We start from the raw sequence: 16,680 nt of genomic DNA, 5'->3' as shown, positions 1-16,680 counted from the left end.
AACAGAGAGAGCTCCTTGTAACAATCCCTTTTTTACAATCACACACCATCCAAACCACATCCTACTGCCAATCCCATTTGCTTTGGACCAGTGTTCATGTGACAGTCCTCCTTATAATACTGACTGTCCTGCCATACCTGGCTTCTGGGGACAGTATTGCAGTCTATGTGCCCTGGGCCGTCTTCAGCATCAATCTATTTGAAGCTTCGTGCACACCAGGTGGGCTGAAGATAACTCCTTTTGCTATGCTGATTCTGTTTGGTGCCACATTCCTCTATACCTTTTAAACGTGTGGGACTGCAAGTGTCAATATGGCTGAGCTTGGTTGTACAAACAGATGTGTAGAAACTTTAGAAATATAACATTAATTCATGTTCAATTCCAACACTAGCCGACCGTTTTAAACCATGTTTCGTGTACGTACTCGTCGTAGAGTTTGTGCTGTGCAGGGGCTTGGTGTTGGCCTTTTAGCTTTCACACAAGCCCGGTCTATGAACAGGGTGAGGAGGCATTTGCGGACCAAGAATTGGCTGCCAGTTCTTGCACATGCCTTTGCTCCATGAGATCCGGGAGAATAAGCCTGATGATTTCAGGAATTATCTCCGGATGACGGACCCCGTTTTTCACCGTCTGCTGGCTTTGCTGTCCCCTTATATCAGCAGGCAGGATACCTGCATGCGGCAAGCCATCACTCCGGAGCAGAGGCTCATCGTCACGTTGCGCTACTTGGCAACAGGGAGAAGCCTTCAGGACCTCAAGTTCTCCACAGGCTTTTCCCCCTAGGCTCTGGGGATCATTATTCCAGAGACCTGTTCTGCCATCATTCAGGTCCTACAGAAGGACTATATGAAGGTAAGTTTTATCCTTTAACATCACATTCTATGTATTTAATGATTGCTAATGTCTTGTATTTCTTTCCTCATTCCCCAATTACCATGATTGCAATATGCTCTAATTGATATGCTCTGCCCCTTTGTCCTCATGCATGCTGGAAGCTTTTCAAGTTCTTTTTGTCCTTCATGCATATTTGCCTTCACTAACTTCCCCACCATGCTCTTCTGGGCCCATAACCCTATAGTTTAGTCACTTAGCAATGTCTTTTGTCAGCTTTTGTAAGCATAGTATTGCTTTCCCCTAAACACCCCCTAAAATGTCTACAAATATTATGTGTGTGCTTAAATTCATGCAGAGTGCCATTTTTAGTTTTATTTTTGTTGGGCCAAACTCATTAGGAACCCCCCTCCCCCCAACTGCTAGGTCAGCTGATAGCAATCCTCTATCTGCTGACTTTGCCAAACCCAATACACACTCTACCTACCTTTTTTTATTTTTTTTTTATTTTTTTCTGGTCAGATTTATGGACAAATTCACCAAAGCGCAAGGGCCTGCCTCAATACTTTCAAATGCTACAGTTTATTTTTTTTTCTCTTATTATCTTGATAGGTAATAGCAGAATTTCAAAATGTGCTTCCATTTTTTTTTTGTTGGTATTATAACACTTCTTACCTGTCCGGTGGGCTGCCAATAGTGTAAGTAAGGAGGGGCTGGCCAAAGTATCAAACACTATGCATTCAGCTCTCAATGAAGTGGAGAGGGTTACTTGTCCAAAACATCCCCCCCCCTCATTTTTTGCAAGGGCCCATCAGATGGGGAGGATGGGGGGGTGATGACTCTGATAAGGGGACCTTATACTTTAGGCTTTAAATACTCATTTCACAAAATGTTATACTGATCTTGACCAAAAATGTTTGTGTCTAATCTGCTTGCAATGTTGATGTGCCAAATTACAAATTTTTTGTTTTGTTTCACTCCATAGTTTCCTTCAACGCCACAGGAATGGCAGACTGTGGCCTCCCACTTTGCCAGCCATTGGGACTTTCCCAATTGTGGAGGTGCAATTGATGGGAAACACGTCTGCATCGTCCCACCCCCCAACTTGGGGTCGTACTATTATTATTACAAGGGGTTTAATAGTATCGTGATGTTGGCGGTGGTGTCAGCGACCTATAACTTCCTTTATGTGGACGTGGGGCAAAATGGCCGGATGTCGGATGGTGGAGTGTTCTTACGGATGGAATTCTACTGGCGTATCCAGAGTGGCAGTCTGGGCTTGCCACCCCAGAGGAAAATGTACAAGAACTTCCGTTCGTATTCGTTGCGGATGAGGCGTTTGCCCTGGCAAACCACCTGATGTGGCCTTTCCTGATGAGGACCCTCACCCCGGATCAGAGGATCTTTAATTTCCGGCTGGCCAGAGCCAGAAGAGTCGTGGAGAACACTTTTGGAATACTGGCCAGCCGGTTCCGCCTATTTTTGACGCCAATCCACACGGCGGAATATAAACTCAATAACATAGTGCTTGCCTGCTGTGTTCTGCACAATTTCTTGAAAAGACATTCAGCAAACTATGTGGTCTCGGTTGGCCCAGATGCAGACTTGCCTGAAAATGACAACCTCACAGCCCTTGAAGCTGCTCGTCCTGGCTTGCTCCCCCAAAGCACCCGCGAGGTCAGAACCCAATATATGGAGTACTTTGTGGGTATGGGGGCCATTGATATGCCAGACAATGTCTGAGAGGTATTTTTTAAATAAAATTTTCTTTGAAACTACAATAATCTTTGTTTTTTCATTTACTGCTTGGTTTGGTTTTAGGTGTCTCCTAGGTATATTTGCTTTTTTTTGTTGGGCCTTTTTCTACAACAGTGCAAACCCAAGTTCTGAGCGAGATGAGGTGACAGTCTCTTCTTCAGATAATCTTATTATGTTGTGGGTCTGCTACACACACCCCTTGTTTTTGTTAATGTATGTAGTGTATTACTGACAAAAATATTGCTTATTTTCAGCACCATGGCAGAAATATGTGGGGTCAGGAAAATGGGGTGATTGGGGAAATTTACACATCACTGTGGGTGTTATTTACTGAAGGCACATCCACTATGCACTACAAGTGCACTGCAAAAGTGCACCTGAAACTGCACTTGGAGTGCAAAGTGGATTTGCCTTTAGTAAATAACACCCATTGTCACAGAAAACAACAACTTTACTACAAATCAAGCTTTTGTGCATTGAAAAAGGAAGCCACACATTGTTGATAATTTAACTTTTTAATCAAAGCACATTCACATGTGCATTTAGAAAAGGGTTTTACAACAAACCAACATATTGAGTGTATTGAAAACATTATTTTCGGTAACTTTTTTTGTAACTTGGCGTTTTTGTGTAAACAGGCATGTATCAAAGCATAACATACAGAACACAGAAACTTACAAAGTTCAACTTTGAAAAGTGAAGACAATATCAGACATGAGTATGTACAAACTGGGCTGATATTGCCTTCATAACATGGGGTGTCACCCCTGTAAAAGCCAAATTTGGAAGATGCACACAGTGTGTCAACATGTGCTATCTCCCATCATGGGGGATCAATGTACATGTTTTGGGGGTGCAACCCCTTCATCTGAGCCACTTTCCACAAAACACGTACATTGACCCCCCATGATGGGAGATAGCACATGTTGACACACTGCATGCATCTTCCAAATTTGGCCCTTAGTAAAATACAAAAGTTGTTTGAAAAAAAAAAAACCCTGAGCTAGTTTGGGGTGTTTCAAACTCTCCCCAAAACATAAATGATGATCTTCATTTTATATTGAACATCATTGATGTTTTTCTGTATAATTTCTAAATTGCGCAGGATCTGGGCACTTTCACTGGTAAAATGTGATTCTTCTTCCACATCACCTAAAAAAAACTAAAATAAACACACCATGTATTATAAATATGCCAACATACATTGATTAGCTTACCGTAAGCTGTGGCCTCCTCCCTCCTCCCTCCTCCCTCCTCTGCTACTGTTCCAGGTTTCTTGGACTTCAGGACCAGACTTCTCTCCCTCAGACATGTACTCCTCAGGCCACCAATTTTTGTGTTTAAATAGTTGATGTGTGCCCTGGGGCCAAAGGCTTCGCTAATCTCCCCAGTTTGTCCAGCGCTGCCTCCCTCTTTATCTGTTACTGACACCTAAATAAAGGTTTTTTTTGTTTGAAGAAATACTAGTGTATGTGTTTTACTTAAAAAAAAGACGGTTTATTTGTTAGTAGGCAGGTACATTTCAAAAATACAAAGTGAAATTAATAACAAGGGGCACCAACACCAAACAACCTCCTGTAGATTAAAAAAGATAAACAAAATTAAAAAGATAATAATGGTGTTGTGGTAAGTTGACACACAACACACCCAAAAAATGCAAAGATGAGCAAACTGTCAAAAAAGGAGAATTAAACAAAATTAGACAAAAAAAAAAAAATTGGGTAGATGTGACGATTTAAAATATTGTATTGCTGAAATGATTAAAAAGAATAAAGAAATATGTAAAGGGAGAAGTGTTTGTGAATATGAGCATCAAAACAAGTTCGTTCTTGCAGCATTGTAAAGAACAAGAGAATGCCCTGCATGAAAGAATTTTTAACATTGCAGCGTGACGAACGTGCTATATCGATTACGAGCGGTAGTTTTACCTGAGCGAGCGCTTCCGCGTCCGACTTTGATTGTGAGCATGCGTGGCACCTTGTCCGTCGGAGTAGGCTACACATGATTGGACTGTGTCCGATCGGAGCATGTTGTCGGAAAATTTTACCGGCAAGTTGGAAAAGTTGGTCCGTCAGATACTTCGACAGAAACAGTCCGATGGAGCCCACACACAGACGGATTATCCGACAACATGGTCCTATCGGACATTGTCCATCAGAAATGTCCGACCGTGTGTACAAGGGCTTAGACGTATAAAATGGCTAATATTTACCCTTTAAAATTGGTACACAAATATTAGACATGACCTAGCATTTCATTCCTATAATTATCTTGATAGGTTTGCAGGAAAGGTGAGCTTTTTATATTCACAGCTGATCAAGAAAAAGGCATCTCTAAGAAGGGAAATGATCCTAGGTAATAGAACAATATCCCTTCTGTTAATTGCAGAGATAGGATTGGCACTCACACAGATGTTAGGAATTATTTTAGTTTTCTTTGCATCAGGCCTTACCCTGGGATTCTGATACTACTCAATAGTAGCTGTGACCAAATATGTCTATGGTTCTAAATAAAAAAAACAACTTGTTTTCCAAAACCAGAAAAATTGCTATAGTATCAGGAAAGAGTTGCTGTAAGCAATACAGCAAGCTGATTTCTATAACAAAATGTTTGGTGCTTGTTAACATTTTTACAAAAAAAATATATATATATATATATATATATATCATTTGTCACTGCTGTTTTAACTCCATCTGTAGCCATGTTCACATTATTATCCGCTGAGCAGTTTGATTGTGGTGTGAAAAGTTCTGCTCTGCTAGCCGTGTGCCTGATATTACCTCCTAATTGCCAGATACCATCCACACCCAACACAGTATAAAACAAGGCCTTCTCTAGACCCCTGAGGCGCTTTAAAGAGGATCTAGCGCTTAAAATGGCGCCTATAAAGTGCCTCTCCAGTCACTCCAACGTGAAAGCCCAACAGCTTTCACACTGGAGTGGTGCTGTGGCAGGACATCAAAAAGTGTCATTCAAGCAGCATCTTTGCGGTGCTTCATACACCTCTCCTGTGCACATTATAGGTGTGTAAAATTGACAGGTCAACTTCCTCAACCAGTGCAGCTAGACTTGGGAGAATGGACCCAGCACCCAGAGGCGTTTCAGGTCATTTGTAGGAGATGGAGGATACCTGGGGAGAGTCCAGATTCAACCACAAATTGGAAAGATTCATGTCTCGGTCACAGGACCTGAGGGTTTTTGCAGTGGACGCTCTGGTGACCCCTTGGGATAATTTCTCCCTGATACATGCTTTTCCTCATGAAAATATTTCACGCTTGCTTCACTGGATTGAGGGAATCCTTGTGGTGCTAATTGCCACAAATTGGCCCAGAAGAAGGTGGTACTCAGACATCCCCCTTCTTACCAGACCTCCCTGATCTGCTGTCTCGGGGTCCGGTGTTTCATGTAGCTTCTCATTCGCCTCTTTGTCAGCCTGGCTGTAACCAAAGTCTTGAGAGATAGGGGTCTGCTTAATTTGGTTTCCCTACACTTGAGTGCCAGAAAATCGACCTCTCCCAAGGTCTATTACTGTACCTGGAAGGCTTATTTTACCTGGCGTGAACAGTGGAAGGTTAAAGTGGATGTAAACCCTCACATATACTCAGTGAACAGCCTCAGATGATACACAGAGATGAAACAAATCTCCCTACATAAGCTTTATATATTCTTTAGTGCATATTGTGTTACAGGTTTTTTCTTCCTGTTCAGCACTGGAAGTGAAGTCTGGGCATACAGCCAAGACAGGTGATTGGAGAAAAAGTACACACTCCCACTCCACATAGGCAGAGACTTGCAGGCTGTTTCCTGAATAGTTCATCTCTCTCTGCTGATCTATTTATAACAACCTCCCACAAAATAAAATTCAGGCTGGTTTTGTCAGTTGGCAGAGAAGGGGGGTATGTTGGTGTCGCGCTGATCCCTCGCTCTATTTACAATGTAGGGAGTGTGTCTAATTCTCAACTCTAAAGGTCTACAAGAGTAACCAGACTAGGCCAATATCCAAGAGTGATTTCTAACAAATCAATAAATAAGTAATAAGTCAATTGATCACTAAAATGTAGGCTAGTGTAGCTAAAAATTAATAAGTTAGTGTAGCTGAAAATCACTCCACATAAATATATTGTAATCACCGTGTGCAATATAAATTCATCCAAAATCGATGTAGAATCATAAACCAGTGGTGAAACAATGAAAGTGCCAAGTGCTCAATGTCTGAAAACAAGTGTCTGGTGAGAGCTTAACCACTTGCCGACCGCCGCACGACGATGTACGTCGACAGAATGGCACGGGCAGGCATAAGGGCTTACATGTACGTCCTTGCCTGCCCGCTGGTCGGGGGCCCGATCGGGCCCCCGCCCGGTGCCTGCGGCGGTCGGTATTTGTTCGGGAGCGATCCCGGATGAGGGGACGGCCATTCATTCATGGCCACCCCCTCGCGATCGCTCCCGACGAATGAAAATGTCCCGTGACATCATTTCCTCTCCTGTAATGTAAACACAGGAGAGGAAGTGATGTATTCTCTCCTCCGTGTCGGTATTTTTCGTTCCGGCACCGAGGAGAGAGGTTCGGTGAGTTGCACCAACACACCACACATACAGTAGAACATGGCAGGCACACTCACACCCCCCCTTTACCCCCCGATCACCCCCCAATTACCCCTGCCCCCCCAGTCACAGTGACACCAATTGCTTTTTTTTTTTTTTTTGCATTGGTGTCATTTGTGACTGTAATAACTGTTAGGGCAGTTAGGGTTAGCCCCCTTTAGTTCTAATGTGCCCCTCTAACCCCCCCAATAAAGGTTTAACCCCGTGATCACCCCCCCGTCGCCAGTGTCACTAAGGCTGGGTTCACATTGCAGCGGTTTATGAGAACGAATGTGATTCGCACCGCACTGCAGTGCAAATCACATCCGATCTCTGTGCGATTCGAGTTCAGCCATACAGATAGTATGGCTGAATTTGTGTCGCACCCGCCGCAAATTTGCACGGGACCCTTTTTTTGGCCCGCAGCAGAATCGGATCACATGGGTGTTCACACCATGCGATCCGAGTTTGCAGATCGCACTGCGATATGCGAACTGATCTGGGGGTGTCATTAACATTTCACTGACACTCCCAGCAGTTCGCATAGGGCAGTGTGAACTGCCGCCGGGAGGCATGCGATGCGGATTCATGGCGTTCCCGCATCGCTCCAGTGTGAACCCAGCCTAATAAGCGATCGTTTTTCTGATCGCTGTATTAGTGTCACAGGTGACGCTAGTTAGGCAGGTAGGTATTTAGGTTCGCCGCAGCTTTTTATAGCGCCAGGGACCCCCATACACTACCGCATAAAGCCCCCTGATTGCCCCCTAGTTAACCCTTTCACCAGTGATCACCATATAACTTACAGGTGACGCTGGTTGGTTAGTTATTTTTTTATAGTTTCAGGGCACCCGCCATTTATTACCTAATAAAGGTTTAACCCCCTGATCACCCGGCGGGTGTCATTTGTGACTGTAATAACTATTAGGGCAGTTAGGGTTAGCCCCCTTTAGTTCTAAGGTACCCCCCTAACCCCCCCAATAAAGGTTTAACCCCGTGATCACCCCCCGTCGCCAGTGTCACTAAGGCTGGGTTCACATTGCAGCGGTTTATGAGAACGGATGTGATTCGCACCGCACTGCAGTGCAAATCACATCCGATCTCTGTGCAATTCGAGTTCAGCCATACAGATAGTATGGCTGAATTCGTGTCGCACCCGCCGCAAACTCGCACGGGACCCTTTTTTTGGTCCGCAGCAGAATCGGATCGCATGGGTGTTCACACCATGCGATCCGAGTTTGCAGATCACACTGCGATATGCGAACTGATCTGGGGGTGTCATTAACATTTCACTGACACTCCCAGCAGTTCGCATAGGGCAGTGTGAACTGCCGCCGGGAGGCATGTGATGCGGGAACCCGCCGCGGATTCGTGGCATTCCCGCATCGCTCCAGTGTGAACCCAGCCTAATAAGCGATCGTTTTTCTGATCACTGTATTAGTGTCACAGGTGACGCTAGTTAGGCAGGTAGGTATTTAGGTTCCTATATACTCACCAATTAACTTTACAACTATTTCTTACTCCATACGAAGTCCCGCCCCTTTTTCTCCTCTCTTTTTTCAGGTATTTAGGTTCGCCGCAGCTTTTTATAGCGCTAGGGACCCCCATATACTACCGCATAAAGCCCCCTGATTGCCCCCTAGTTAACCCTTTCACCAGTGATCACCATATAACTGTTACAGGTGACGCTGGTTGGTTAGTTATTTTTTTTATAGTTTCAGGGCACCCGCCATTTATTACCTAGTCTCACTAGTGTACCCCTAAATTTAGGGGTGTCTACTTTCCAAAATGGGGTCATTTGGGGGGGGGTTTGTGCCATCTTGGCATTTTATGGCCTTCAAAACTGTAACGCCCTTAGAAAGCCTGAAGGCGGTGCTTGGTTTTCGGGGCCCCGTACGCGACTAGGCTCCCAAAAAGTCCCACATATGTGGTATCCCCGTACTCAGGAGAAGCAGCAGAATTTATTTTGGGGTGTCATTTCACATATGCCCATGGCATGCGTGAGCAATATATCATTTAGTGACAACTTTGTGAAAAAAAAAAAAAAAAAAGTTTGTAATTTTCCCGCAACTTGTGGCAAAATATAAAATATTCCATGGACTCCACATGCCTCTCAGCAAATAGCTTGGGGTGTCTACTTTCTAAAATGGGGTCATTTGTGGGGGTTTTGTGCCATCTTGGCATTTTATGGCCTTCAAAACTGTAATAGGTAGTGAGGAGTGAAGTCAAATATTTACGCCCTTAGAAAACCTGAAGGCGGTTCTTGGTTTTCGGGGCCCCGTACGCGGCTAGGCTCCCAAAAAGTCCCACATATGTGGTATCCCCGTACTCAGGAGAAGCAGCAGAATTTATTTTGGGGTGTCATTTCACATATGCCCATAGCATGTGTGAGCAATATATCATTTAGTGACAACTTTGTGTAAAAAAAAAAAAAATTTTTTTTTTTATTATTCAATCGCTTGAGGCAAAAAAATAAAATATTCAATGGGCTCAACATGCCACTTATCAATTTCCTTAGGGTGTCTACTTTCCAAAATGGGGTCATTTGGGGGGGTTTTGTACTGCCCTGCCATTTTAGCACCTCAAGAAATGAGATAGGCAGTCGTAAACTAAAAGCTGCGTAAATTCCAGAAAACGTACCTTAGTTTGTAGATGTGACAACTTTTGCGCAAACCAATAAATATACAATTATTGACTTTTTTTTTTACCAAAGACATGTGGCTGAATACATTTTGGCCTAAATGTATGACTAAAATTGAGTTTATTGGATTTTTCTAATAACAAAAAGTAGAAAATATCATTTTTTTTCAAAATTTGCGGTCTTTTTACGTTTATATCGCAAAAAATAAAAATCGCAAAGGCAATCAAATACCATCAAAAGAAAGCTCTATTTGTGGGAAGAAAAGGACGCAAATTTTGTTTGGGTACAACATTGCATGACCGCGCAATTACCAGTTAAAGCAGCGCAGTGCCAAATTGTAAAAAGACCTCTGGTCATTTACCAGCAAAATGGTCCGGTCTGAAGGTGGTTAATAGTAAAGCCACTCGCAGGGGTGATACCAAATAATGAAAAGACTAAGCGTGCATAAATATACTTTAAGCACTATGTAGTGCAAATTTATAAATCAAAATCTATAAAGTGCTAAAAAAAAATAAAAAATAAACACACTACAGGGGTGCAGGAAAAATCACAAACAAAACTAAAAGGATACAGACATCACAAACAAAACATTTTGTTTGTGATTTTTCCTGCACCCCTGTAGCGCGTTTTTTTTTTTTTTTTTGAGACTACGAGGGTGTCCAATCAGAATCCAGTCAGACAACGCCACAGCGGTGGCATATGTCAACCATCAAGGAGGAACAAGAAGCTTTACTGCAGCAGGGGAGGTCGCTCACATCCTTCAGTGGGCAGAGTGACATGTACCAGCCCTATCGGCCATTTACATCCCGGGAGTGGAAAACTGGCAGGCGGACTACCCAAGTAGCCAGATGCTGGACCCAGTAGAATGGGCGCTGCATCCGGAGGTGTTCAGGCTACTGTGCCTGCAATGGGACAATAGATCCTTGGGAAGCCACGTCAGCGGCTCTGTGGGTTCAGTATCGACTGATCTACGCCTTTCCTCCGCTAAAGCTACTACCACATTTGCTCCGCAGAGTGGAGACCGAGAGGATTCCAGTAATATTGATTGCCCCAGATTGGCCTCCACGCCCCTGGTATGCTGACCTAGTACGCCTGGTTGCGGACGCTCCCTGGGGCCTACCGATGTGAGAAGACCTTCTCTGTCAAGGTCCAATTCTCCATCCTGCTTTACCATCACTGGTTTTAATGGCATGGCTGTTAAGAGCCAGGTGATAAGGAACTGAGGCCCATCAGACTCTGATTTCAACTATGTTGAGGGCACATAAATCTTCTTCTCGGAAGATATACCATCGTACCTGGAAGGCCTACATCTCCATGTGTGAAGAGAAAGGGTGGCGTCCGCACACCTATTCCATTTCCAGGATCCTGCGGTTTCTACAGCGAGTAGACCAGAAATTGGCTTTAAGCCTTGGCTGTCTTTTTTTCCAACGACCCCTGGCGGCTCATTCTCTAGTGAGAACTTTTATTCAAGGGGTCCAGCGTGTAGTTCCTCTGGTGTGTCCACCTTTACCCCCGTGGGATCTGAACCTGGTGTTATCGGCGCTTCAGAAACTGCCGTTTGAGAACATCAGGGAAATTCCATTGTTGACTTTCCCAGAAAGTGGTCTTTCTAGTGGCCATAACATTGGCCAGGAGGGTTTCGGAACTGGCGGCTTTGTCTTGCAAGTCACCCTATCTGGTTATCCAGAAGGATAAGGTGGTATTGCGTCCACAATCTTCTTTTCTGCTGAAGGTGGTTTCAGCATTCCACATCAATCAATGATTCCCTGGACGTGATCCGGGCTCTAATGGTGTATTTGTCTGTCACGGCTCCCTTTCGGAAGTCAGACTCCGCTTTTTTTGGACCAGCTACCGAAACGAACAATTACGGTCTCGTCTGCCACCATTTCTAGGTGGATCAGACAGATTGTGGTACAGGCCTACGCCTTGAAGGGGCAGGTGCCCCGCTTTCCTGTCATGACCCATTCCACCAGGGCAATTGGAACCTCTTGGGCTTTCTGACATCAAGCGTCAGTCGCTCAAGTGTGTAAGGCTCCGACTTGGTTGTCCGTTCACAATTTTACCAAATTCTACAAAGTGGATGTAAGCGCATCATAGGATGCCTGCTTTGGCCGCAAAGTTTTGCAGGCGGCCGTGTAGTGTTGCAATTCTGCACTCCTCTTTTTTTTTTTTTTTTTTCTATTTTTTAAAGAAAATAGTTACTTTTGAATATAATGCACTGTTGCATTGTTGACCGCAAGTTCTGATGCAGCTAGATAAGGTGGTAACTCCCCTGTTAGGGAACACTTCTGGTTGTGGGTGAAGTTTTTTTTTTTTTTATGCTGTTCCCATCCTTCGTTATGACACTGCTTAGGGACGTCCCTATGGTCAAGAATAATGGAGCTGTGCGAGTCAGTGAACGAAAGAGAAAATAGGATTTTTGTACTCGCTGTAAAATCCTTTTCTCTGAAGTTCACTGACTGACACAGTATGCTGAAAAAAAAGCCTCACAACATGAAGTTCCCACCTTCAAACTTCATTGTTGGTATGGTGTTTTTGGGGTGATGTTCAGTGCCGTTTGACCTCTAAACATGGTGTGTATTATGGCATCCAAAGAGTTAAATTTTGGTCTCATCTGACCAGACTATATTCTCCCAGTATTCCACAGGCTTGTCTAAATAAATGAACTAGCTTCAACATGCTATTTCTTCAGCAATGGAGTCTTGCATCGTGAGCGTGCGTACAGGCCATGGCGGTTGAATGCATTTACTTGGTTTTTTTTTTTTTCTTGCCAATTCCAGGTATTTCTGAAGCACTCCGCAGGTGGTCCTTGGCTCTTGGACAATGCTTCTGATAATTCTTTTTACTCCTGTCAGAAATCTTGCAAGGAGCACCTGGTCGTGGCCAGTTTAGGGTGAAAGTATGTTCTTTCCACTTCCAGATTATGGCCCCAACAGCGCTCACTGGAACATTCAGGAGTTTTAAAAACCTCCTGTAACCAATGCCATCAGTATGTTTTGCAACAGTAAGGTTGCAAAGGTCTTGAGAGTGCTATTTTCTTTTACCCATCATAAGATGTTTCATCAGACATCAGTTAAGCCTGAACCAGCTGATATTTCCATTGATAATGGGCAGGATTGCTTTCTAATTACTGATAGATTTCAGCTGATGTCTTGGCATTACATTCCTTTTTGCACCTCCCTTTCTTCATGTGTTTAATACTTTTTTTTTTTCCCCCCCGTGTCATTCCATTTTATTACACATAAGTTCAGAAATTAAGTTATTTGTTTTGGTTTCTTTGTATGTGTGGATTGCATGGGTGGTTACCAACGTGGTGAAAATTTCATGTCAATAGCACCTTTAAAAATACATTTACCTAAAAAAAAAAAAAAAGGGTGACCTATTCAATACTTATTTTATCCGTTTTAAGTCTAAACTTTTGTTTTCTTAATTATTGTGTGTTTTTTTTTTTTATAGATGTAATTGACATGATAAAAATAAAAGGAAGAGTGGAGGTTAAAGATGGAGCATCCGAGCTCCTTAAATCTTCTCTTCAGTGTAATGTGTGCAAAGTTCAGCAAGCCACTATACCTCAGTTAAAGGAACACCTCAAGAAGCACTGGACTTAACATCACAACAGAATACATATCACACAGACTGTACATATTGCAAGTTTTGTTTGCCAGCCTTTTCTAATATCAGTGTTGTGAATTTAAAAACAATGTTTTATGCATGTATGTTAACATATAATGATCTGTAGTTATTCTACTAAGCTTCTGCATCTTTGTAACGTCTTTTGCACATGGAGTTAACCCACACGAGGATGCATAGGCGTTCTTGCATCCTTGTGCGCGTAGTTATGATTCTGTTCCCAATTTCACATCTGTGTAAATATTAGGTTGCCTCGTGTGAACGAGACTTAACTGTACTTTTAACTTATGCCCTAAACAATAAGAAACAATATACTGAAACATATTGTATTGTGATTGTTTGCAGTTACTACATGTAATGATAGCATTTATTATAAGATTTTTGCAGGTTTCCATACAGGCCAAACTGTCCAGCAAAAGTGACAGTATATGATAGAAATAATGACACGGTCATGGGTGCTTGAGCAGTCTCCGTAACAATATTAAATCTTATGATAGTTGCTATATGTTGGCAGCTGTGGTGGCACATTTGATGGGCTGTGCCGATTATCCGCACAGAACCAACCCCCTCCCGACAGGGAGAGCCGCCGTTCGGCGTGGCACGCGCCAGCATGGTTATCCTGCTGGACGTCCTATGAGGCCCAGTCAGGATAACAGAACCACTTCCTGGCCATCAATCTTCTATAGGCCAGGCGGGAAGTGGTTAAGGGGCAAGGTCACCTTTTGTACACTTTTTTTTTTCTTCTAAATTCCAGCTCCCCTATGCACCAATATACAATTCATGTACTTTTTTTTGCAAAAATATCAACATTTTCCATTAAATCTACAGTCACTTTTCTTGTGCTCATCCATGAATCCAGGTGTTTCCATTAGTAATACCTTTCTTCCTTACAGACTAGAGATCATGACACAGGAAGGAGTTGACCAGATGACCTCATTAGCACGCACCCTGCATTATCCACCCACTCCCAGCTGCTCATTTTTTAAATGAGATTCAATCAGTGATCACCCTTCTCACTAAATACACAATATACAATCAGATTGCATAGTGAATGGCCATCTGTATACAAATACAGGGACAGAAACACTCAGCTGTCAAACTCCGCTCACATCTCTGCGTAGCGAGAACTCTTATTCCCACATGCGTTTTTTTGTTTTGTTTTTGGGGGTGGGGGGTTGGAGCATTTTCACACTCATCACACATAGGGCAGCCCATCCTCCTAAATGGTGCCCCACACACAGCAATTGCCCCAAAGAAGCTTCAGGGCTATTTTTTAGAGCAGAGCTTGGTGCGTTTTTACTATGATTTTAGGTGCAGTGCATTTCTGTGTTACCGCACCAATTTCGCTTTCAGGCCCCATTAACATTGAGCATAGTGGGAGCGCACATTTTGTGTCTCATGTTTCCTGTGAAACGCATAGGGCAGCCTGTTGGTTACATGTGGTTAATGGGACATATTGGCATTTTGTGGGTTGCATGTTTTTATCGTTTTTGCAGCATTTGCCCATCGTCATTTCGTATGGCAAAATGTGTGTTTGCTTCTGTTTGGTGCGCCGTTAACAATTAATGCCACTGAAAGCGCAACGTGTGTATGTATCTATATAATGCCTAATTTAAAATCAAGCATTAACAGCGCTTCTTATGAATCCAGAATATCCACCAATATAGTATCTCAAATAGTGCAATAGTCAAAACCCCTTATAGCTTGCTTAATTAATCACTTTAAATGCACTTTAATCACTGGTTGATTTGAAGCTTTCTTCCTCTTCTATGCATTTTATTAGATTGAACTGCCAACAGGAGGAGAGGAGTCTTTTCATGTCTTACTCTCTTCCTCTAAATATATAGATGGACTGATGGACAGTTCTAGTAGGAGTCGGGTCCTGTTTTTATTTTGAATAAGCAAGCTCTAAGGAGTCTTGACTGTTGCACTATATGAGATACTATATTGGTGGATATTCTAGATTCATAAGAAGTGCTGTTAATGCTGGATTTAAAATTGGGCATATTTGTTTTTATTTTATAAGAGCAGCTGGAAGTACATTCAACTCTGTTCCATTTGAGTGCTGGGTTCAGGATTATAGTGTATTTCTGATTTGTATTTGCTAGTAATTTTAGGTGTATAATGCGAGCTCCTGCTATGCAGATGTGACTGGTATTTGACAGCTGGAGTGTTTCTGTCCACTGCCTTCTATGTACTTGTATAAAGATGACCATACACCAGGGATATGCAATTAGCGGACCTCCAGCTGTTGCAGAACTAAAAGTCCCATGAGGCATAGCAAGACTGACAGCCACAAGCATGACACCCAGAGGCATGATGGAACTTGTAGTTTTGCAACAGCTGGAGGTCCACTAATTGCATATCCCTGCCATACACAATGCGATCTGATTGTATATTGTGTATTTAGTGAGAAGGTTGATCACTGATTGGTTTTATTTCATTTAAAAAACGTGCAGCTGGGAATGGGAGGGTGGATGATGCAGGGTGTGGGCTAATGAGGTCAGCTGGTCAACTCCTTCCAGTATCATGACCTATAGTCTGCGAGGAAGACGGACATTACTAATCGCAATATCTGGATTCATGGATGAGCACAAGAAAAGTAAGCGATTCTAGATTTAATGGAAAGCATTGATATTTTTGCAAAAAAAGTACATGAATGCCATATTGGTGTATAGGGGAGCTGGACTTTAGGGGGAAAAAAAATGTACAAAAGTGACCTTACTAATGGAATTCTCTGTGACATTAGGCTGGTGAATGGAAAGAAGAACATATTGGATTAAAGTATGAAGACAGCGGAATATTAGATGCCATGCAGCTACTGGTGATATGGGCTTTGTCCCAGTGTGGGCCATTTCTGGTCCATCACTGATTTTATGAAAGAGAAAATAGCCTTACCTAACATTTGTACCCCTAATAGATGTCTCCTAGTTTGCACAGGTGGATTAATTTAGTAACTACGGTCTTAGCTATGTATAAATTGATCTATATTTCTAGAGGTTGTCCAGAATTTTTTTGCAAATCTGGGCTAGCTGGGTGACTACTGTATCAAGGGATATTGAGTTTAAAATCTGCTGCATGTATGACTATATTGTACTATTTTGTTGTCACTCCAGTGGATTTATATGTGCCATACTCAGGCTCTCTATTTTGCCATGAGTGCTCATGATCTTTTGTCTGTGGATATACCAGCAGCTGTTATGTTTAGGTTAAATTCTACTTCTGATGCGATTTCTACTG

At 42.9% G+C, this 16,680-nt stretch overlaps 1 protein-coding gene across 2 annotated transcripts in view; it reads left to right on the top strand.

The window, feature by feature from the left end:
* APTX (aprataxin) overlaps positions 1-13,760 on the top strand; it is a 55,756-nt gene extending 41,996 nt beyond the window's left edge. Inside the window, exon 8 of one of the 2 annotated variants that reach the window (XM_077476260.1) lies at positions 13,267-13,760. In XM_077476260.1, coding sequence (XP_077332386.1) covers positions 13,267-13,418 — 152 coding nt within the window. In that variant the 3' untranslated portion in view covers positions 13,419-13,760. Of the gene's footprint in view, positions 1-1,816; positions 2,601-13,266 lie in introns of those variants that run through there. The other variant, XM_077476261.1, reaches the window with a different exon arrangement.
* Positions 13,761-16,680: the final 2,920 nt, after the last annotated feature.

This window comes from Lithobates pipiens, unplaced genomic scaffold (genome assembly GCF_037356315.1).
Source record: "Lithobates pipiens isolate NorthernLeopardFrog02 unplaced genomic scaffold, aLitPip1_a1.2 Scaffold_13, whole genome shotgun sequence".
NCBI lineage: Eukaryota > Metazoa > Chordata > Amphibia > Anura > Ranidae > Lithobates > Lithobates pipiens.
This window is presented reverse-complemented; position numbering and strand designations above follow the sequence as displayed.